Source organism: Mustela erminea, chromosome 3 (assembly GCF_009829155.1).
Source record: "Mustela erminea isolate mMusErm1 chromosome 3, mMusErm1.Pri, whole genome shotgun sequence".
Taxonomy (NCBI): domain Eukaryota; kingdom Metazoa; phylum Chordata; class Mammalia; order Carnivora; family Mustelidae; genus Mustela; species Mustela erminea.
This window is the reverse complement of record NC_045616.1, coordinates 40,308,591-40,333,539: the sequence shown is the minus strand read 5'-3', so window position 1 is coordinate 40,333,539 and position 24,949 is coordinate 40,308,591. Positions and strand designations below refer to the sequence as shown.

General features: G+C 36.5%; 1 protein-coding gene across 5 annotated transcripts in view; it reads right to left on the bottom strand.

The window, feature by feature from the left end:
- SLCO6A1 (solute carrier organic anion transporter family member 6A1) overlaps window positions 1-24,949 on the bottom strand; it is a 96,275-nt gene that overhangs the window by 36,486 nt on the left and 34,840 nt on the right. For all 5 annotated transcript variants that reach the window (XM_032335656.1, XM_032335657.1, XM_032335658.1 and 2 more), the window contains exons 7-8: window positions 17,304-17,448; window positions 10,476-10,671 (exon numbers count right to left, since the gene is read on the bottom strand). In XM_032335656.1, coding sequence (XP_032191547.1) covers window positions 10,476-10,671; window positions 17,304-17,448 — 341 coding nt within the window. The remainder of the gene's footprint in view (window positions 1-10,475; window positions 10,672-17,303; window positions 17,449-24,949) is intronic.

Below are 24,949 nucleotides of genomic sequence, written 5' to 3'. Positions count from 1 at the left end.
AGAAAACTGGAAAATTCACAAATATGTTGAGGTTTAAAAACATGCTAATGAACAACCAATGGTTTAAAGGAGAACTCAAAAGAGAAATTTAAAAAATACCTTGAGATAAATAAAAGTAGAAATGTAACATACCAAAATCTATGGGATGCAGCAAAAGAAATTCTGAGTGAAGTTCACACCAATAAATGCCTACATTAAGAAAAAAGAAAGATCTCAAATAAACAACCTAATTTTATACTTCAAGGAATTATGAAGACAACAAACTAAGCCCAAAGTTAAGAGAAGAAAGGAAACGACAAAGTCAGAACAGAAATAAGTGAAATAAAGACTAAAAAAGCAATAGAAAAGATCTATGGTTTTTTGAAAAGGTAAACGAAATAGACAAACTTTCAGCTAGACTTGCCAAGAAAAAAAGAGGACTCAAACAAATGAAATTATGAATGAAAAAGCAGACATCACAGATGACACAACACAAATACAAAAGATCATAAATGATGACTACGAACAATTGCATGCCAACAAATTGTTCTTTCTTGCTTTCATCCTTCCCTCTTTTTTCTTCTTTCTTTTTCATTTTTTTTTTTTGCCCTACTCTGGTTTTATTATTTTTTCTCATCTGTTAGAATGGAATTATACTTTTTCTTTTTAAAGATTTATTTGAGAGAGGGTGTATTGTGCATGAGCAGGGGTAGTGGCAGAGGGAAAAAAAGAGCCCCCAAGCCGACTGCCTTGCAAACAGAGAGCATGACAGGAGGCTCGTCAAGATCATGACCTGAGCAGAAATCAAGTCACATGCTCAGCCAACTGAGTCACCAGGGGCCACGACAATGATATTTCTTAAAAATGTTTTAGGAGTCTCTATAGGATTCCCAGTATATAAGCAGGTTAAGTCTACTTTATTCTACACAATACCACTTCATGGGTAGTGAAGGTACCTTGTAAGAAAATATTCTCAATTCCTCCTTCCTCTTTTATAAGATTTCTCTCATCTATTTCACAGTCCATAGACTTTAAACACTTAACATCTTATCACCATTATTATTTTGAACACAAGTCTTCAATTATACCAATTAAAAATAAAAAATGAAATATTATCTATCCCTTCATTTATTCATTCTCTGGTATTGTTTCTTCATGCAAACTCAAATTTCTGACTCATATCATTTTTCTTTTTTCTGAAGGACTCCTTTAAATATTTCTTGCAAAGTAAGTTACTTGCAAAGCATGTTTCTTTGTTCTTTTGGGTGGACTCAAATTTCTGACTCATACCATCTTTCTTTTTTTTTTTTTTAACCTTATGAGTAGCCTGAAATTTATTTTTAAATATTTTTAAGATAAACGTTTTTGTTAGAAAACCATATATTTTATATTACTAAGAAATAACAGGCAAAGTTTTATTAACTTCTAAAAAGTCTAGTTACTTTTATTTATCTATTAACTCATCTCTTTATGAAGTAGAACATGATCACACCTATTGTATCTACCCAAGTTTGTATGCTTTGGTTATTTTATGTTTGCTATTTCCTTGCTTAATTTTTTTTTTTTATTTCCAGCATAACAGTATTCATTATTTTTGCACCACACCCCGTGCTCCATGCAATCCGTGCCCTCTATAATACCCACCACCTGGTACCCCAACCACCCACCCCCCGTCCCTTCAAAACCCTCAGATTGTTTTTCAGAGTCCATAGTCTCTCATGGTTCACCTCCGCTTCCAATTTCCCCCAACTCCCTTCTCCACTCTAAGTCCCCATGTCCTCCATGCTATTTGTTATGCTCCACAAATAAGTGAAACCATATGATAATTGACTCTCTCTGCTTGACTTATTTCACTCAGCATAATCTCTTCCAGTCCCGTCCAAGTTGCTACAAAAGTTGGGTATTCATCCTTTCCGATGGAGGCATAATACTCTATCCCCAGGGGTACAGGTCTGTGAATCACCAGGATACCTTTAATTTCCTTTTGTTGTCTGATTGCTGAGGCTAGGACTTCTAATACTATGTTGAATAGCAGTGGTGATAATGGACATCCCTGCCGTGTTCCTGACCTTAGCGGAAAAGCTTTCAGTTTTTCTCCATTGAGAATGATATTTGCGGTGGGTTTTTCATAGATGGCTTTGATGATATTGAGGTATGTGCCCTCTATCCCTACACTTTGAAGAGTTTTGATCAGGAAGGGATGCTGTACTTTGTCAAATGCTTTTTCAGCATCTATTGAGAGTATCATATGGTTCTTGTTCTTTCTTTTATTGATGTGTTGTATCACATTGACTGATTTGCGGATGTTGAACCAACCTTGCAGCCCTGGAATAAATCCCACTTGGTCGTGGTGAATAATCTTTTTAATGTACTGTTGAATCCTATTGGCTAGTATTTTGTTGAGTATTTTCGCATCTGTGTTCATCAAGGATATCGGTCTATAGCTCTCTTTTTTGGTGGGATCCTTGTCTGGTTTTAGGATCAAGGTGATGCTGGCCTCATAAAATGAGTTTGGAAGTTTTCCTTCCATTGCTATTTTTTGGAACAGTTTCAGGAGAATAGGAATTAGTTCTTCTTTAAATGTTTGGTAGAATTCCCCCGGGAAGCCATCTGGCCCTGGGCTTTTGTTTGTTTGGAGATTTTTAATGACTGTTTCAATCTCCTTACTGGTTATGGGTCTGTTCAGGCTTTCTATTTCTTCCTGGTTCAGTTGTGGTAGTTTATATGTTTCTAGGAATGCATCCATTTCTTCCAGATTGTCAAATTTATTGGCGTAGAGTTGCTCATAGTATGTTCTTATAATAGTTTGTATTTCTTTGGTGTTAGTTGTGATCTCTCCTCTTTCATTCATGATTTTATTTATTTGGGTCCTTTCTCTTTTCTTTTTGATAAGTCGGGCCAGGGGTTTATCAATTTTATTAATTCTTTCAAAGAACCAGCTCCTAGTTTCGTTGATTTGTTCTATTGTTTTTTTGGTTTCTATTTCATTGATTTCTGCTCTGATCTTTATGATTTCTCTCCTCCTGCTGGGCTTAGGGTTTCTTTCTTGTTCTTTCTCCAGCTCCTTTAGGTGTACGGTTAAGTTGTGTACCTGAGACCTTTCTTGTTTCTTGAGAAAGGCTTGTACCGCTATATATTTTCCTCTCAGGACTGCCTTTGTTGTGTCCCACAGATTTTGAACCGTTGTATTTTCATTATCATTTGTTTCCATGATTTTTTTCAATTCTTCTTTAATTTCCCGGTTGACCCATTCATTCTTTAGAAGGATGCTGTTTAGTCTCCATGTATTTGGGTTCTTTCCAAACTTCCTTTTGTGGTTGAGTTCTAGCTTTAGAGCATTGTGGTCTGAAAATATGCAGGGAATGATCCCAATCTTTTGATACCGGTTGAGTCCTGATTTAGGACCGAGGATGTGATCTATTCTGGAGAATGTTCCATGTGCACTAGAGAAGAATGTGTATTCTGTTGCTTTGGGATGAAATATTCTGAATATATCTGTGATGTCCATCTGGTCCAGTGTGTCGTTTAAGGCCTTTATTTCCTTGCTGATCTTTTGTTTGGATGATCTGTCCATTTCAGTGAGGGGAGTGTTAAAGTCCCCTACTATTATTGTATTATTGTTGATGTGTTTCTTTGATTTTGTTATTAATTGGTTTATATAGTTGGCTGCTCCCACGTTGGGGGCATAGATATTTAAAATTGTTAAATCTTCTTGTTGGACAGACCCTTTGAGTATGATATAGTGTCCTTCCTCATCTCTTATTATAGTCTTTGGCTTAAAATCTAATTGATCTGATATAAGGATTGCCACTCCTGCTTTCTTCTGATGTCCATTAGCATGGTAAATTCTTTTCCACCCCCTCACTTTAAATCTGGAGGTGTCTTCGGGCTTAAAATGAGTTTCTTGGAGGCAACATATAGATGGGTTTTGTTTTTTTATCCATTCTGATACCCTGTGTCTTTTGACAGGGGCATTTAGCCCATTAACATTCAGGGTAACTATTGAGAGATATGAATTTAGTGCCATTGTATTGCCTGTAAGTTGACTGTTACTGTATATGGTCTCTGTTCCTTTCTGATCTACCACTTGTAGGCTCTCTGTTTGCTTAGAGGACCCCTTTCAATATTTCCTGTAGAGCTGGTTTGGTATTTGCAAATTCTTTCAGTTTTTGTTTGTCCTGGAAGCTTTTAATCTCTCCTTCATTTTCAATGTTAGCCTAGCTGGATATAGTATTCTTGGCTGCATGTTTTTCTCGTTTAGTGCTCTGAAAATATCATGCCAGCTCTTTCTGGCCTGCCAGGTCTCTGTGGATAAGTCAGCTGCCAATCTAATATTTTTACCATTGTATGTTACAGACTTCTTTTCCTGGGCTGCTTTCAGGATTTTCTCTTTGTCACTGAGACTTGTAAATTTTACTATTAGGTGACGGGGTGTGGGCCTATTCCTATTGATTTTGAGGGGCGTTCTCTGAACCTCCTGAATTTTGATCCTCGTTCCCTTTGCCATATTGGGGAAATTCTCCCCAATAATTCTCTCCAGTATACCTTCTGCTCCCCTCTCTCTTTCTTCTTCTTCTGGAATCCCAATTATTCTAATGTTGTTTCATCTTATGGTGTCACTTATCTCTCGAATTCTCCCCTCGTGGTCCAGTAGCTGTTTGTCCCTCTTTTGCTCAGCTTCTTTATTCTCTGTCATTTGGTCTTCTATATCACTAATTCTTTCTTCTGCCTCATTTATCCTAGCAGTGAGAGCCTCCATTTTTGATTGCACTTCATTAATAGCTTTTTTTATTTCAACTTGGTTAGATTTTAGTTCTTTTATTTCTCCAGAAAGGGCTTTTATATCTCTCGAGAGGGTTTCTCTAATATCTTCCATGCCTTTTTCGAGCCCGGCTAGAACCTTGAGAATTGTCATTCTGAACTCTAGATCTGACATATTACCAATGTCTGTATTGATTAGGTCCTTAGCCTTCGGTACTGCCTCTTGTTCTTTTTTTTTTGTGTTGAATTTTTCCGTCTTGTCATTTTGTCCAGATAGAGTATATGAAGGGGCAAGTAAAATACTAAAAGGGTGGCAACAACCCCAGGAAAAAATGCTTTAACCAAATTAGAAGAGATCCAAAATCGTGAGGGGGGAGAAAGGGGATAAAAAGAGGTTCAAAAAGGAACAAACAAAAAAAAAGAAAAAACAAAAAAAAAAAAAAAGAAGGAAAGAAAAGAATTAAAAAAAAAAAAGGAAAACACCTAAGAAAAATGTAAAAAAGAAAAAATATATATATTAGATAAACTAGTAAAAAATCATTAAAAAAGAAAAAGGTAACAGTTAAAAAAAAAAAATTTTACCCGAAGGCGAGAAAAAAAAAAAACAAACAAAAAATGAAAAAGAAAAAAATTAAATTAACTGCAAGACTAAAAAAAAATCACAGGGAAAAAGCCATGAGTTCCGTGCTTGGCTTTCTCCTCCTCTGGAATTCTGCTGCTCTCCTTGGTATTGAAACCGCACTCCTTGGTAGGTGAACTTGGTCTCGGCTGGATTTCTTGTTGATCTTCTGGGGGAGGGGCCTGTTGTAGTGATTCTCAAGTGTCTTTGCCCCAGGCGGAATTACACCGCCCTTACCCGGGGCCGGGGTGAGTAATCCGCTCGGGTTTGCTTTCAGGAGCTTTTGTTCCCTGAGCGCTTTCCATAGAGTTCCGGAGGACGGGAATACAAATGGCGGCCTCCTGGTCTCCGGCCCGGAGGAGCCGAGAGCCCAGGGCCGCACTCCTCAGTGCGCCCTCAGAGAACAGCGCCCAGTTACTCCCGTCTGCCTGACCTCCGGCCGCGCTCCGAGCTCTCCGAGCCTGCGACCAGTTCAAGGTAACACCGAGCTGTGAGCTTACTGTCGGCTCTGTCTCTGTAGCCGGCTTTCCCGTTCCAATACCCGCAAGCTCTGCGACACTCAGACACCCCTGGTCCTTCTGTGACCCTGCGGGACCTGAGGCCACGCTGAACCCGCATGGGCTTTGCCCCGGTTTAGCCTCTGGAGCGATGTCCCTCAGCGGAACAGACTTTTAAAAGTCCTGATTTTGTGCGCGGTTGCTCCGCCGCTTGCCGGGAGCCGGCCCCTCCCCCCGGGGTCTATCTTCCCGTCACTTTGGATTCACTTCTCCGCCGGTCCTACCTTTCAGAAAGTGGTTGTTTTTCTGTTTCCAGAATTGCTGTTCTTCTTCTCTTCGATCTGCCGATGGATTTTCAGGTGTTTGCAATCTTTAGATAAGCTATCTAGCTGATCTCCGGCTAGCTGAAGCAGTCTCAGCCTGCTACTTCTCCGCCATCTTGACTCCTCCCCCTCATACCATCTTTCTTTTATCTGAAGAACTTTCTTAAACATTTCTGGCAAAGCATGTTTACAATTCATGTGGGTTTTTTTGTTTGTTTTTGTTTATCTGAGAATATATTTATTTCATGATTTTTGAAGGACAATTTCATTGCACATAGCATTCTAGGTTAATGATTTTTTTTTCAGTCCTTTAAATATTTCATTTCACTGTCTTCTTTTTTGTATGGTTTGTAAGATTAGTCTGAGATAAATAATCCTTAATCCTCTATCAGTGAGGTTTTGTTTCTTCTGGCTTCTTTCAGGATTTTGTCATTGTTTCCTGATTCTACAGGTTGAATGTCTAGTTGTATTTTTTATTTTTTTTCCGTCATGGTGTTCTCTGAGCTTCCTGGATCAGTAGTTTGGTGTTTGTTAATTCTGGACAATTCTCAGCCATTATTACTCCCTTCTTCTGTTCCTCTCTGTCCTTCTCTTTCTGGTGTTTGTTTTGCAATTGGTTTTAGCTTTGTAATTGCTGCAGTTCTTGGACATTCTGTTTATTTGGGGTTGTTGGTTTTTTTTCATCTTTTTCTCTGTACTTTTCGGTTTAAGAAGTTTCTATTGACATATCTTCACAGTCACTGATACTTTCCTCAGTTTTCTCCAGTCTACTGATGGGCCCACGAAAGGATTTCTTCATTTCTCTTATGGTTTTTGCTTTCTGAAATTTACGTCTGATTTTTTCTTGAATTTGTATTTCTCTTATTATCTACTTTTGCTTTCATGTTGCACACTTTTTCCCATTAGAACCCTTGGCATATTAATCTTAGTTATTTTACGTTCCCAGTCCGATCATTCCCAAACCTGTGCCATACCTGAGTCTGGGTCTGACGCATGTTGTGCTTTTTCGGTTTGCACGTTTTCTTGCCCTCAGAATACCTTGTAATGTGTTTGTTAAAAGTCAGGCATTATGCATCATGTTAAAAAAAAAAAAGAGGTAAATTGGTCTTTTAATAAGAGGTTTTTATGTTTCTCTGTCTAGGAGTTAGGCTGTGTTTAAAGTTTGCTGTAGCAAGGTGGCAAAGGCCTCAGTTTCCCATGGTATCCTCATTCTGTCTTCCTAGTTGTCTTTGCGTTTCCCTAGAATCTTTTTATGAAACAGAGTGAGCCTTCCAGCTCTCTCAGTTGTGCTTCTCTGTTATAATGCTGGGGATCTACTGGTGTGGCGGTAAGATATTGCTGAGGGGAAGTGCTCTATAATCTTACATTTAAATCTTGGATTTGGGGGGCACCTGGGTGGATCAGTAGGTTAAGCCTCTGCCTTCAGCTCAGGTCATGGTCTCAGGGTCCTGGGATCGAGCCCCGCTTTGGGCTCTCTGCTTAGTGGGGAGCCTGCTTCCCCCTCTCTCTCTGCCTGCCTCTCTGCTACTTGTGATCTCTCTGTCAAATAAATAAATTAATAAATAAATAAATTAATTAAAATAAAATCTTGGATTTTGTGTCTCTTTCCACCCCAGTGTGCCTGAGTCTCTAAGCTGTGACCTTCAGTTTTTCTTAGCCCCTTTTCTCCCTTCCCTTATGTTAGACAGGAAGGTCAGAGAAGGATTGACTTGTCTGATTACCCTCCTTTTTAAAGTTTGGCAGGGGAAACTCTGATAAAGTAGTTTCCTACAGGGTAAGGCTTCTGTTACAGACAGTAGACTTCTCTTGGGCATATTTCAAATGGTTATTTTCCCTCTTCTCCTGCCCAAACACAAGAGAATTTTCTTTCAGTTTCCACTCTGAGAACCTGGTAGAGCACCTGGGATGTTTAGAGTCATGAGAGTGTGTGGGGTCCTCCTACCACTGAGTCTCCAGTTAATTTTAACTCTCAAGTTACTCCATGTTCTACCTCCAGCAAATGATTAAGTGCTGTTTAATATTCAGTTCCAATGGCTTCCGCTCCTAGCAAACTATAACTCTCCCTACGTGTCTATCTCTCCACTTTGGGACACAGCAGTTCACCCAGTCTGTCCTCTACTGTTAATTTTTTTTATTTGTTCAACCTCTTCCTTATTGTGAGGATGGGAGCGATGACTTATAAGCTCTTTACATACTGGAGTAGAAACTATAAGTCCTCTTGTTCTTTATTGTTTTTCACAACACTTACTAATATAAAACCAATCTTAGTGTGCAGACCATACAAAGACAGGAGATACGGATATAGATATCTAAACTATATGTATATATACTTACTTTTCTACTTCAAGCTGATATTTTGCCACGATACTTAAAATGTATAAGTGCTATAAGAGGTCCTTTTCTTCTCTCGCTTTATAGTTGTCAGATGTATGACATCTACAACCTTTGAAAAACTACACCAGACAATGTTATACTTCTCTTTCAGTAGTTATATATATTTTAAACGTAAGATGAAAAGTTAGTTTACTTACAAGTATATTTATCACTTGTTTTATTCCTCCTCTATCCTCCAGGTTCTCCTCTAGGATTATTTTGCTTCAGACTGAAAAAATACCTAATAATTTCGTTTAGAGCTAATAACAAATTTTACGAGTTATCCTTCACCTGAGAATATCTTTACTTCATTTTCATTCTTGAAGGCTATTTTCACTGGATAATAATTTTTAAGTCAACGTTTATTGTGGTTTACTCTCTTCTGAACCTGTGGTTTCTGAAGCGATATTCCTAGTCATCTGTATTATTGCTCATATCAATACTGGTTTTTTTAATCCATTTGCCTATTTTTTTAAATTTTATTTTTTCCGTGTTCCAAGATTCATTGTTTATGCACCACACCCAGCGCTCCATGAAATAGGTGCCCTCCTTAATACCCACCACCAGTCTCACCTAGCCCCACCTCCCCTCCAAAGCCCTCAGTTTGTTTCTCAATATTGTTTCAACATTCTTATTTGATCATGATGATCTCTGGATCCCCTGTGGTCTGTCCTATTGTCCGTTTTGTCTGATAATTTTGGGTATTATCTTTTTTCTTAGAGTATTGGTTTTTTCTGAAGCTAGTTAAAGAGTGCTAGATGACAAAATTAATCCAATTAGAGACCAAATTAACTCCTAGATAGGCTATAGTACTTCTGGAATGCCCTTACTCTCAGGTCTTAGCCTTACAGAGATATCAGAGAACAAGTAGTATTCATCACCGTTCCTCTTCCCAGTGTATGCTAAACTCACTCTCATCTACAGAGTATCACAGTACTGCTAGAATTTTCCTCTACTTTTTCTAAGACTTCTGCTTGATTCCAGCCGCTTACATTCATAATTCAGCACATGTACTGAGTGAAAACCCAAGAGTGTTGTGTCATTTGTCTCTCTCTCTCTCTCCTCTCTGATATCCTGCGCAGCCCTATTTTTGTGTCTCTAGGTTGACGCATCTGTCACAAATGTGTGCTGATTTCTTGTCATCTAACTAGATGCTTTTTGCCCAGACCTTTGCCCAAATTCTCAGCTTCTTCTCAATGTTGAGAGTTAGCAAATACCTCTAAAGTATCCAAATGCAAGAAGTTGCTTCTCTTCTTAAGGGTATGCCTTATTCCAAAATTTTGGCCTTTGAATTTCTATTTGCCTAAACAATCCTCTGATACCTTGAGACAAATCTTTTAAACTTGATTCAGTTCTGTATAGCTGTTCTCAGTGGGAGCATTGGTCGGCCACAAATTACTCCATTGTGGGTATTTTTTTTTACTTATTTTACTTGCTCTGTCCTTAGGTTTTCTATTTAAATTCTGTTCTGCTGTGTTTAATATCAATCTCTGCCAAGTTCTTTGAATTTTTGGTTAAAGGAGATATTACTTACACATACTTTCAGCTGTACTTCAGTTCTATTCTTTGATATCTATAAAAAGGCAGATGTATCAATTCAGGAACACAAGGTAAGGCTTTGTATAGACAGTATTGTCTTTTAGTTGTTAGCCACTTAAATACAAAATATTACTTCTTGGTTCTGAATCATTTCAATGCCTTTTTTTTCTTTAGTACTTTATGCATAAACAGCCGTGTCTCAAGCTACCATCATGATATTTCTGCCCTTGATATGAAAGGTAAAAGTGTGCTTTATATTTATTTTACATGTTGAATAATTCTAAGAATGGCATAAACTTACAGGGTTACTAGATAATTATTAACTAACTGAGAAATACATTGTTGACTTGAATGTAAATATTCAATCTGCAAAATAATATTTACCCGGAATAATCTTCATTGATCCCAGCAAATGGTACTGGAGCACAGTTTATAAAAATTACAAACCCAAAGAACATAAGTGATACAGCAGATGTAACCATTACAAATCTCATAAGGGCTTTACAAGACATGTGTAACGTGGAAACAATGATACCTCCCAGAAGCACGCCAAGTCCACCTGCTGGAAGTAAAACAAATCCTAAAAGAAAAAAGGAGGAAAAGAAAACAGTTTTTTAAAAAAATAGCTGAAGATAGTACAGAACATTCATTGGTTGATACAATCCCCCTGCTCTAAACATAAATCAAATATAGATTTAAATAAAAAGACAACGAAAACTTAAAGGCATGATAAACATCTCAACAAACCTGAACCTTAAGAGAAGTACAAATTTGGGAGTAGGGCTAAACCTACAGGCCTAGTGGAACGATGGAGAAATTTTGCTCCTATGTGATAACGACATCTAAGATAAACCCAGAACTTAATCCACGCAAAACAGAAGATGAGAACTGTCTTATTCAGAGCTATTATTGGATAGTTGTCTGGATTTATACCTTACAGCAAGAGACACGCCCATCACAAGAGTTCAGTAACAGAAACTTACTACCAAAAATTTAACTAAGCCACCCACTGATTCTATGAATGGGTGTACAATATTAACAATCTCACAACAAACTGAGATTTCAGAATAGTCACTATGAGAAGTAGTTTTCTTTTCAATCAAGCATAAAGGATTAGATAGAGGTGAACAGGAGGAGGAAAAGAAAGAGGGAGAAGAAGACATGTAATTAGAAGATAGTCATATGAAAGTAGCACAGTAAATGCAAACATTGCTGTGATTTCCTTTGCTCCAAACATAAAGAAGTGGTAGATTTAGATAAGAATATAGCAAGAGAAATATAAGGCAAAAAAAAAAAAAAAGTTCCACCAACATCAGATTAAATTTATTATCTTTGAAGGTCTGTGGAAGACTTGTAAGTAAGTAATTTTAGAATGTTCAAAAAGATAAATGAAAGTTTAACTTCCATAAAAAGAAGAAATAAAATAAAAAGATAAAGGAATGAAATAAGAGCAGATGAATAAAAAATAATAAACCTGGATATTTAAAACTCTAATTCCTAAAATAAAAACTAAAGTCCCAGACCAGAGACGTTTGCAAAGTTAATAGATTGGAAGAGAACATTGTATAATTCATGCACTATGTAATATTTTTTAAAAAAAAGAAGAGTGAAAGGAGAATAACCAAGATAAGTAATTAAAGGACAATGAGTACAGTAGAGAAATATGATAAACATTACCCAGTTGAACAAGGTCAAATTCAAAAGTAGTAAACCATGGTGACAGTATGCACCCTTGATATGATTTGATGCAAATGCCACTTTACTTCTGTGATCCTCCCTCTAAAACCCATAACTTTTGTGTAATCACAGGTGGAAAAAAATCAGATAATTCCCAGTTAAGGAACATTCTAAAAAATACCTGACCAGCACTCTTCAAAACTGTCAAGATCATAAAAAACAGTGGAAGACTTAGAAACTGTCAAACCCAATAGACACCTAAGAGATATGATAACTAAATATGATGTATCCTGAATGAAATCTTGGGATAGAAAAAAGGACATTGTGTAAAAGCAAAGGAAATAAAAATGAGATACTGACTTCAGACAACAGGAAGAGGCACTACAAAATGCTTTACTGCACTTGTGAGAAGTATAATGGAATAAATTCTGGGGAATTATTTCCCCAGAAGTAATACATGAACAATTGAAACTGAGAATAAGAAATTTCCACCATTAAAAAAAAAAATTAGTTCTGGGAATAAAAGAACACTCCAACTACTGAGAACGATTAAGAGTAAATAATTGAATCTATCCTAAGATAGACAGAAGGTAAGAAAACTTCATATCATCAAGAATAAAGAGAAATTGTAAAAATCTTCCAAACAGCATGTTACTTGCAAAAGAATAATTATAGCTAATTCATAAATTATAAAATTATCTAGACATGATATGAGCATGTGCACTCACTCTTGAAAAGTGGGGCTAGTGAACTATCTCAGTGGATAGTTAAAACCTCCTGAACTAGACTAGACATGAACACATGCACTCACTCTTGAAGAGTGGGGCTAGTGAACTACCAGTGGATTGTTAAAATCTCCTGAACAAAACAAAGGGGATAAAATGAAAAAAAGAAATGAGTCTACTGAGAGAGAACAAGATTAGGGGGGAAAAGAAGCAAATTGAAAGGTAATAAACAAAGAAATGTAAGTAAGAATTTAAAAGTTACTTAAAAATGTCAGAATCCAGGGATGCCTGGGTGTCTCAGTGGGTTAAGCCACTGCCTTTGGTTCAGGTCATGATCTCAGGGTCCTGGAATCAAGCCCGGCATCGGGCTCTCTGCTCAGTGGGGAGCGAAACTGCTTCCCCCTCCCTCTCTGCCTACTTGTGATCTCTCTCCCTGTCAAATAAATAAATAAAATCTTAAAAAAAAAATCAGAATACCCAATAATGGTAAATGGATAAAGCTTAACTATTAAAAAGATAGATAATTAAATTGGGTATTTTTAAAGGAAAGTCTGAAAATAAAATACTAAAAAAATGTGCCATGAAATGTTGTTCATAAACCTATATATATTTAACTTTGCATAAAAAAAATTTTGTTAAAATTGCCCGGAAAATTAAAAAAATCCATAAGCAAAGTATTTGGACTCAGCTTTCTCATAAACAAAGTCTCTGCTTACAACATTACTAAAGATATGGAAACTATTACTCGATGTGAATAGTTATTTAAAAAGAAAAGCAAACCATATATTTAAACACTAAAAATCTCTTCTCAGTAAGACATGACTTGAGGGGCACCTGAGTGGCTCAGTGGGTTAAGCCTCTGCCTTCAGCTGAGGTCATGATCTCAGAGTCCTGGGATCGAGCCCCGCGTCAGGCTCTCTGTTCAGCAGGGATCCTGCTTCCCCCTTTCTCTCTGCCTGCCTCTCTGCCTATTTGTGATCTCTCTCTCTCTGTGTCAAATAAATAAAAAAATAAAATCCTAAAAAAAAACAAAAAAAAAGTAAGACATGACTTAAATAAAAACATGATGAGAATCATAATTTTAAAAATACTTACAACAGAAAAATTAATGAAAATTACACCTAAAGTATGAGATACTATTAAGGAAAATCTATAAATAATTATATCACCATGATAAGGTTGTTAGGAGAATTATTTATGAGAGCCCATATTTAATCGCTTAGAAAAGTGTTCAGCACAAAGTAAACATATGAATGTTTGAAAAAAGGTAGACATTCACAAATACATTCATTAGAAAGCAAAAAAAAACTACAAATAAATAGAGGAGGGGCAATATTTATGAAGAAAATTGTGAGAAATGGAACTTAATCAGGAGACTTCAAAAGGTGAGAAGTAAGCCTGAAAGTAAGGAAGTCAAAAAGAGGCAAGCCGCATTTTACCCCAGAATCTCAGAAATGAAGGGCAATAGTACCATCACAAGCAGGAATGAGATAAAGGAAAAACAAGGGGAATGGATGGCAGTCTATATAAAGTGTTTGAGCTCCAAGTCCTATCCCCATCCCCAAGCCATATAACTAACCCAGGGAAAGGCCCTTAGTTTATTCAGCTTGAACCCAACAAGTACAGATTTGGGAAAACCACAAACATTTGTGAGTACAAAACTGAGAACTCCACTCAGCTAGGAAAACATTGCCTGTCAGGCTATTGACCTAGGTGATAAGAAAATACTGGGCACAGGAAGTTCAACAATTAAGTGGCTAGCTCTTTAAAGTCTACCCCAAAAGGAAACAAGACAATTGGAAATTCAACCAATGCACAGAACTTCAACTCTGTAAAGATTTTACTGATGTACAGAAAAGTACACAAATCACAACTGTACATGCCGATGACTTTTCAAAGTGACTGTTCTTATGAAACTACCATCCAGATCAAAAATTTAATACTTCCAGAAGATCAAAGGCTCTTTTATGCACTTACAAGATTTTATAAAATATGGATCATAAAGTATGTATACATTAAGGCTTCTTTGTTTGTATGATGTTAGAAAAATTCGCTCATGTTTTTATACATGAAAACAGATGATGCCTTCTCATTGCTGAACAGCATTCTAAAATACTCATACACCACAACTTATTCACTGTGATATTGTGAATAATGGTGCAACTTAAAAAATTCGTGTACATATCTTTTTGTAAATATTTGCACATCCTCTAGGTATATCCTTAAGAGAGGAATTTAAGTTTGGTATGTAACATGGAGTAGAATTCCTGAAGGAGGGAATATATATATAAGTTCAGCTTTTCATGATACTACCAAACAGATATATAATGGTTAAACCAATTTACTTTCACTAGTAGTGAATGAAATGCTACCACTCCACATCCATGCCAACTTGCATTCCCCTTTTTTCATTTTAGCCATTGTGGTGAATTAATAATAGGATTGTGTTGTGGTTTTCATATGCATTTCCCTAAAAACCAGTAGAGGTGAACCCACTTTCATATGAATATTGGCCAAGGGATAGCATCTTCTATTGAATACTTTTTCAAGTTTCTTGTCCATTTTTATTGAATTATCTGCCTGCTTGTGCTCTTTTTCTCTCTCTTACAAATAAATAAAATCTTTTTAAAAAAATTAAAGCTACATTGTTGAGGGCATGCCCATGTATAATTGTTTCATCTACCTCACTGCTGTCACTATAAATGATCTCTTCACAACAACTATTTATACCACCTTTTCTTCTGGCTAGCATTCACATAGTAGAACTTTTCCTACCCTTTGACTTTCAACCTTTTCAATGTCATCATATTTAAGGAATGCCTCTTGCAAGTAACATACTAGATTGTCTGCTTAATCTGACAATCATTATTTACATGTTACATAATTACTGTCATATAAATTGGGCAGCAATTCTCCATGTAGCTCATGTTTCTGCATATCTAGCAAGCAGAATCACTGACCGATCTTTGCCCTATCTCTTCAAAGATATTTGCACAGCCTTGGGTAATAGAGAGAGTGTTCTCAATAACAGAAGGAAGTTTGCTTATAGTTCTAGAAAACAGAGATTTTGTTCCTCCTGGAACTAAGAGAAGATACATGTACTGTCAAGTACAATAGAGATAATGTCTTCTTCTGGATCAAAAGATAAGCATGATTACTGTCTATTTTAAGATTTATGTTCCTCCAGAGTTGTCCCCACATTCACTAACTAACTTGTTTACACTGTGCCCTGGACTCCCAGATTTCGATGGATCCACCCTTCCCAGCCACATTTGCCTCAGTCCCAGTGTCTGCAGAAGTCTTCCCCAGAACACTGGTGCAAACCTTGCCAACACCATACCTCCCAACTCACATGTTTTAAGGGCCTCAGTCCCAGCAGCAGTAGGAGTGGTTAAAACCGTGTGCCCCACCCCAGCTGGGGACTTAACACTTGCCCACAACAGGTAAAGAGAGCCATTTCAGTTGGATGGACTGAAGGAAAAAGCAGCTGGGACACAAGAGCTGGGCATAAGCAACACACATAGGAAACAACCCTGAAGTACCAGCTTCTGGTGAAGAGAGGACTCTGCACTGCAGAGCACTACAGGACCTCTTCTTCCTAAGGAGACACAGCTCCCTAACAAAGAGAAATAGACACAGAGGGTTAGACAAAATGAGGAGACAGAGGAATATGTCCCAAATGAATAGCAGGACAAAACAAAACCACAGCAAGAGATCTAAGTGAAACAGATATAAGTAATATGCCTGATAGTGAAGTCAAAGTCATGATCATAAAGATACTCACTGGACTTGAGAAAAGAGTGGAGAATATCAATGTGAAAATACAAAAATGTTTAAGATTCTCTCTCTCTCCCTCTGCCCCCTCCCCACCTCTCTCTCTCTCTCTCAAAAAAAAAAAAAAAAAAAAAAAAAAGCATTTATATGTTGCCTACAAGAGACACATTTCAGACATGTTTAAAGATGTTCACCGTCACTCACCATCAAGGAAATGTAAATTAAAACCACAACCAGATATCACCTCATACCTGTCAGAATGGCTAGAATCAAAACAAGTGCTGACAAAGATGTGGAGGAAAAGGAACCCTTGTACACTGTTGGTGGGAATGCAAACTGATACAACCACCATGGAAAACAGTAGGGAAGTCCTCAAAAAATTAAAAATAGAATTATTTTATGATCAAGTAATTTCTCTACCAGGAATATTTCCAAAGAATACAAAAGCACTAATTTTGAGGGATATATGCCTCCCTATGTTTATTGCAGCATTATTTACAAAGCCAAATTATAGAAGCAGTCAAAGTGTCCACTAATAGATGGACACATGGATAAAGACAATGTGAAATACATATACAATGGAATAAAAGAATGCAGTCTTGCCATTCACAACAGTATGGATGGTCCTAAAGGTTATAATCCTGAGCAAAATAAGTCATTCAGAGAAAACAAATACCGAATGATTCCACTTATATGTGGAATTTAAGAAAAAAACAAATGAAAAAAAAAAGAGGGGAACAAAAAGCCAGACTCTAAATACAGGTGATAAGCTGGTGGTTGCCACAGGGAAGGTGGGTGGGGGAGTAGGTAAAATAAAGGAGATTAAAAGTACACTCATTGTGATGTGCATTGATGAGCACTGAGTGATATATAGTAATATATAGCATTGAAAAATAATAAAATGAAATAAGATAAATGAAACTTCAGCAAATGATATTACTCCCACTTTATGCTTATTTCAAATATTTCATTAAAAAATATAAGAAAATTTTATATAAAAACTTCAAAATGAGTATAATGAGCAGAAAAGGTCTACCTGCAATTTTAGTTGCTATAGGGCGTGTTAATGAAAACTGATTTTCTATATACAAAGGCAAATATTCAGAAGCTCCAATAAAAACAAAAGATCCTGAAGCTTTAGTCAGAGCTAGGCATATTAATATTGGATTCTTCAACAGAACCTAAAATAGAAATGTTATACACAAATTATTTCATTTTGTTAGGTAAAGAAAAATATATTTATTCACTCACATGTTAATGACAAATCAGCAAAAATTTTACCTTTCCCAATCTAAACTGAACATATATATATATATATCAAAATCTGCAGTTCACCAAGATATAATATATAATAATATACTATTAAAGACATGTAGAATTTGAACCATTTTTATTCATTTGACCTCCATACCACCTATAATTTTTATTTGAGATTCTGGCAGTTTTCTACAAAAATAAGGAAATTTCTACAAAAATTAAGGAAAAATAGATATCATTAACCAGGTGTCTAGAATGTTCCTTTACCTTAGTTAATCTATTTCTTTCCTTAAGAAATCTTTTCACCTAACTAAAAAACAAAATGAAGATAACTTAAGCAACACACAAGGAAAATTACTAGTATTACTATTAAGATTCTATAACATTTTACTCCTGGGTATTCCACATACAGTGAAGTCACGTAAATTCTGCATTTGTTTTTAAAGATTTTATTTATTTATTTGGCAGATCACAAGTAGGCAGAGAAGCAGGCAGAGAGAGAGGAGGAAGCAGCTCCCTGCTAAGCAGAGAGCCTGATGAGGGGCTCGATCCCAGGACCCTCAGATCATGACCTGAGCTGAAGGCAGAGGCTTTAACCCACTGAGCCACCCAGTTGCCCAAATTCTGCATTTTTTTAACTTACTCAGAAGTCTCAGGAGGATGTATAGTACTATTATACTATACATAGTAATTAACATGATAATAATTAACATTAAAATATAAACTTTCAAACTGATTTCTGTATTTCTTATATACTTATCTTTGAAACATTTCAGTGGCATTTTGTTTATATATTGTTAAATTAACTTAATTTTTTTTCTAGTCGTAAACACCATTTAAAAAAAATCTAAACATATTCTCTGTATTAATCCAATTCATCTTCTGAGTGCTATCTAAATTTACATACTGTGATCCTACCATATTCATCTACTCCCACAAGTTAGGCTCACTTCAACTCCCACTGTCACAAACAAGACTATATTAAATGTGCCTGTGCGTGCACACTTAAGGATCAGAGTAGAATGTCTTTGGAAGTATATATCCCAGAACAGGATTGCTTGGGCATTAAGATGTACTATACACTTCATTCCATTATTTCTTTAAAATTTTTCCCCAAAATGTATCACTTTATAATCCCACCATAATGAAGCAGAGTTTTCTATTTTCTTCATGTAGCAATTTATAATATTCACCACAGCAATATTTTCAGTTCCACATACCCTTGAGAACTTTGCCATTCCCCCATCAGGAGGCACTGAGCTGGGAAAGTCCTCAATGACTGTCTCAACAAAGAGATGCGGCATGACTTCTGAGGTTGGATCATAACATGACAATAGGACTTCTGCTGTATATGCTCACTCTCTCAGGACTCTGGCTTTGGGACTCTTTCACCATGTTGTGAGAAGTCAAGGCCAGATGGAGAGGCCATGTGTGGGTGTTCCAGCAAACAGCCAGTAGCGATAGCTCACAGTTAAGTAAACAAGCCATCAGGGGATTTTTATCCCCCAGACTTCACTTTAATTGACAAGTAGAGCTGAGCGGAGTAAGCCCTGACAAAGCTGCAGATTAATGAGCAAAATCATGTTCTATTATTTAAGCCACTAAGTTTTGGGGTGGTTTGTCACGTAGCAATAGATAAGTAGTACACTCCACGTAATCACCAACACTTGGTATTATCAGCAGGCTTTTAAAATTTTGCCACGCTGATGGATATAAAGTCATACCACAATGCTTTATATGGTACTTTCCTAAATTCAAATCCAACTGAGCATTTCTTCATGTAATTCATAGCTATTTAGACTTGGTTATTGTGTGTGAACTGCTTATTCATATTTTTATTAGGCTTCCTAAAATTTTTGTATAGATTTTCCAGGAATTCCTTATTTATTCTAAATACTAATCTCTTGTTACATTGAGAGATGTTACTCATCTTTTTTTTTTTTTTTTTTTTTTAAGATTTTACTTATTTATTTGACAGAGATCACAAGTAGGCAGAGAGGCAGGCGGGGACAGAGAGTCCTATACAGGGCTCCATCCCAGGACCCTGAGATCATGACCTGAGCCAAAAGCAGAAGCTGAACCCACTGAGCCACCCAAGCTCCCCTGTTACCCATCTTTTAACGTTATCTGCAGTTTCCTTCATAGAACAGAAATCTTTGTCATAACTTTAATCCACTAATTTTTACTTTGTATTTTACACTATTGCAACCTTGCTTAACTTTTCCTACCTCTATGTCACAAGATACTTCTTTCATGGTTTAGCATTAACTGTGCTGTTCTTTTTTTTTTTTTCCTAGTCACGTTTTATTAACCTGTAAATCACCTTTGTGTATCATATGAAGTAGTGGTCCAACTTCATTTCACCATACAGAGAATCAAATTTATCATCACATTTACTGAACTATATCGTTGTACTCCCTCTCCTATCAGATAGCAAGTTTTTATATATATTAATCTGTTGCTGAGTTCTGTCTTCTGTTTCACAGGTCTATACCATGATTTTATAGGAAACGGCAATCTGTATTAGGTATAACAGGTAGAATAAGGAACAGAAAACCTCGCTTTTATCTTGGCCCTGCAACTGATTTTTGGAACAACAATTAGCAAGTCACATCTCTCTATATTCCATTTTTAGGGAGTATTATATAATAGTAGATGCAGGAATGGTGTTTTAGTCAGGTACATGAGATATTTTTATATTCTTAACCTCGGTTCAGCTACCTGTGTGTGTGTGTGTGTGTGTGTGTGTGTATCCAAAGATATAGATGCCTTTGGAAAAATTACTCATCCTCTTTAAATTATTGCTTGATGATCTATAAACTAGAAATGATAATATATATATCTCCAGGTAATCATGAGAATGGAATATATGTAATAATTTAATTTCTGGCAACTAGAAATTACGCAGGAAAGAATACACATCATTTTCATAATTTAAAAAGTAAGAGGGTCACACTAGATTAGGAGATTTGTTGTTTACAAACTGTAGTGTGCTTTGAATCGTTGGGATGGTGTAAAACACAGATTACCAGGTCCTACTTTCAGAGTTTCTGATTCAGTAGGTTTGGAGCACAGCCCAAGAATTTGCAGTTTCAGCAGATTCCCAGGCAATGATGATGATAGTGGTGGCCTGGGAGCCACACTAAGAACCACTGCACTAGATAATTTTTGTGTTTGAACTTTTTAGAATTAAAATGAACAGGTTAATCCAGTTGATGAGACTCACTATAATGTTATACAGTAAAGTGAAAAAGACAAAAACACTGAGTAGCTGAATAATTCAGCACTCCTAAAGAAACAGAAGATTATTCAGAAGCAAATGGCAGCTTATCTGGTCTGCTCTCTAGTGGGCATTCCATTGTTTTGTCTTAATTGCTACAAAGACCCAGATATTCAGCTTCTTTCCATCAGCTGATTGTGCTTATATCTACTTCTATTACAGCTACTCACTGTATTGTCTCTCCATTTGCTTCTCTATCTCAATGGCCTTTGCACATTCATTTTCTCGATGTCAGTTTATTAGAGCCGTGTTGTGTAAGTTTCCTGGCCTCCTACGTATACTCTCCCAAGAAATAGAAAGTTAACTAGTTGGTTTATAGCAGGTCTCCCTATTGGATATTTTTCTCAAGCTATTTAATAGGTTTTTTAGTCTAAGGATTGCTATCTTGGGTTTAAGTTCTGATCCCAGACCTAGTTTTAAACTAGGACATTTGAATTACATTATATAGAGCATGGCAACTCTGCACAAGGAAACACTTCTGGGCACTTTATTCAGAAAGGGCTACAGGCACTTTACTTAGAAAGACACTGTGAGCATAGCAAACACTCAGACTACAACAGACCCTTCCGAAAAAGTATCTAGGCTTTCCTCATTTTAAAAAAGTCTATTTTGGGTGGCTGGGTCGGGTGCCTGGGTGGCTCAGTGGGTTAAGCCTCTATCTTTGGCTCAGGTCATGATCTCAGGGTCCTGGAATCAAGCCCCGCATCGGGCTCTCTACTCAGCAGGGAGCCTGCTTCCCCCTCTCTCTGCCTGCCTCTCTGCCTACTTGTGATTTCTGTCTTTCAAATAAATAATTAAAATCTTCAAAAAATGTTTTTTTTTCTTAAATATAAATACAGGAGGCAAAGACAAAGGCCAGACAGAAAACCAGTATTTAAGGTATTTTATGTAATAAAATCAGACTTAATGTACTGAAAAAGAAAAGAAGAAATCAAATCTTCATAGTAGCAGATAATTCATGCAACAACCATTTCTTATAGTACTGTGGGCCTCAGCCCTACTCCATCACGGTTTTATCTAAAATCATGGTCTTTACCACACCAGAGGGGGTTCATGCTGGTCTGGGATGCATGCTTTCAAATGGTAACCAACCAAAATAGTACTCCTGCATGTACTTACTCACTAAGAGTAGGAAACAAGGACAGGATCAGCAAAATATAAGGTAAATGGTATAGTAGACACAGACAAGTAGACTGAGATACAGGACAGGGTTCAAGTAGCAGTGGGAAACAAATGTTAACGAGGAAACTGAGGCAGAGGAATGCTGCAGGAAGGCAAGAGCTCCTAAAGACCCAACCAAGATTCATTGAAGATGTGGTATGCAGTGTCCCAATTAATTATGGAGCTTCTTCTTTTAGGTGATAGAAGCATTAATCTATTTTCTACCCTAATCAAAGTAGTATGACAGGAGACAATGATCTTGCCAGTAAAAGGCCTTCATGTCAGCAAATAGAAGGAAAACATAAGTTGAAGAGGATACCAATAAACTTCTTTGAATTATTCAAGTGTTTTGCTTGATCAATTAACTTCTCCCTTTCTCTCATCTTGGTTCCTCATGAAGAACATCTACAATTAGCCATAGAAAATCAATGATGGTTATCTTTATTAAATCTGTCAATAAGAGTAAAATAACTCACCTAGAAAAGGCTGTTTTTCCAAGTTTAAAAATGTTTCAGCCCTCTATCCTGAAATCTCACTTACTCTGCTTCTACAAACAACAATTTATTTCATCAAACCTAGTAGATGAATCAGAAACTGAAAATAGTACATGAAATCCTGATATAAATACAAGTAATAACTATATTTTTAAAAATCTTACTTGTGTCAAACGTATATTGATTCTAGTTTCTAGGATAGCAGTTCACCTGTTTTCCAAGGAAATTCAATATTTTGACTACCAATAGCATAATATCTAAATAATTGGACACTAGTTGCCTTTGACGTATTCTGTCAACCATTTCTAGTCACAAAACTAATGAATAACACTTTAAATTCAATTTGTCCTATATAGCTCAAAAAGTTCTTTCATGTCATAATATTCATTAACAAGTCTTCATTCACTGGAGTTCTAGTATATAACTGTCTTCTCTGTTAATAAGGTATAAGACTTAAGGCATGAGATAAAGAAAGAGAAGGTAAAGGTGTTGATCTCTCTGCTCTATACATTTAAAAAGTTTTCTTCTATAAAATCTTATTCTTTACCTACTTCTAGCCAGTCATAATTTCATTTTTTCTTTTCCCTGATTTATTTCCCTAATTACTAAGCTTTCTATTTTTATTATTTTGAAATATATTTTTAATCCATTATATTCTGAGAGCTATGGATAGTTATTGCTCTTTTTTTTGGCATTCTACAACAAAATATTTTTGAAACATTTTCAAAATTACACATTAACATTTCACTAATTCACATGCTTAACCTACTTAATCTATTTTTTATTATGTTGTTAGTCACCATACAATAGTACTCCTATATGTGTATAGGGGTTTTTGATGTAGTGTTCCATAATTCATAGTTTGCATGTAATACCCAGTGCTCTACGCAATATATGTTCTCCTTAATATCTATCACCAGGCTCACCCATCCCCCCACCCTCTTCTGCTCTAAAACTCTCAGTTTCTTTCTTGGAGTACACAGTCTCTCGTGGTTCCTCTCCCCCCGTCTAATTTCCCCCCTTCATTTTCCCTTCCTTCTTCTAATGTCCTCCATGCTATTCCTTATGTTCCACAAATAAGTGAAACCATATGATAATTGACTTTCTCTGCTTATTTCACTCAGCATAATCTCCTCCAGTCCCACCCATGCTGATACAAAAGCTGGGTACTCATCTTTTCTGATGGCTGAGTAATATTCCATTGTATAGATGGACCATATCTTCTTTATCCATTCATCTATTGAAGGGCATCTTGGCTCTTTCCACAGTTTGGCTATTGTAGCCATTGTTGCAATGAACATTGGGGTGCAGATGACCCTTCTTTTCACTACATCTGTATCTTTTGGGGTAAATACCCAGTAGTGCAATTGCAGGGTCATAGGGTAGCCCTATTTTTAAATTTTTGAGGAACCTCCACACTGTTTCCCAAAGTGGCTGCACCAACTTGCATTCCCACCAACAGCATAAGAGGGTTCACCTTCTATTCTTAAGCTTAAACCCATTGACTTTTTATTTATAACTTTTCACCTCATGGATATTATAATGTGTTTTTTTTACTTGTTTATTTTTTTTCTTCAAATTTTTATTTAAATTCTAGTTGGGGCACCTGGGTGGCTCAGTGGGTTAAAGCTTCTGCCTTCAGCTCAGGTCATGATCCCAGGGTCCTGGGATCAAGCCCCACATCGGGCTCTCTGCTTGGTGGGGAGCCTGCTTCCCCCCTCTCTCTCTGTCTACTTGTGATCTCTGTCTGTCAAATAAATAAATTTTTTAAAAAATCTTAAAAAAAATAAATTAAATAAATTCTAGTTAAGTAACATAAAGTACAACATTGTTTCAGGAGTAGAGTTCAGTGATTAATCACTTACACACAACACCCAGTGCTCATGATAACAACTGCCCTCCTTAACACCCATCACCCATTTAATTCATCCCCTTCCCACTTCCCTCCATCAATCTTGTTTGTTCTCTATCTTTAAGAGTCTCTAATGATTTGTCCCCCCCCCCCTTTTTACCCTTCCCATATGTTCATCTATTTTGTTTCTTAAATTCCATGTATGGCATTGTCTTTCTCTGATTGACTTATTTCACATAGCATAATACACTGTATCTCGATCCACATGATTGCAAATGGCAATATATCATTCTTTTGATGGCTGAGTAATATTCCCGTGTGTGTGTGTGTGTGTGTGTTTGTGTATGTGTGTACACCACATTTTCTTTACCATTCATCAGCTGATGGACATTTGGTCTCTCTCATTATTTTGGCTATTGATGATAATGCTGGTATAAACATCAAAGTACATATGCCCCTTTGAATCTGTCTTTTTTAAAATCCTTTGGGTAATGCCTATAATGCAATTGCTGGGTTATAGGATAGTCCTTTTCTTAACCTTTTTTTTTTTTAAGATTTATTTATTTATTTGAGAGAGAGAGAGAGAGCAAGCAGAAGGAGAGAGAAACAGACTCCCCACTAAGCAGTGAGCCCGATGT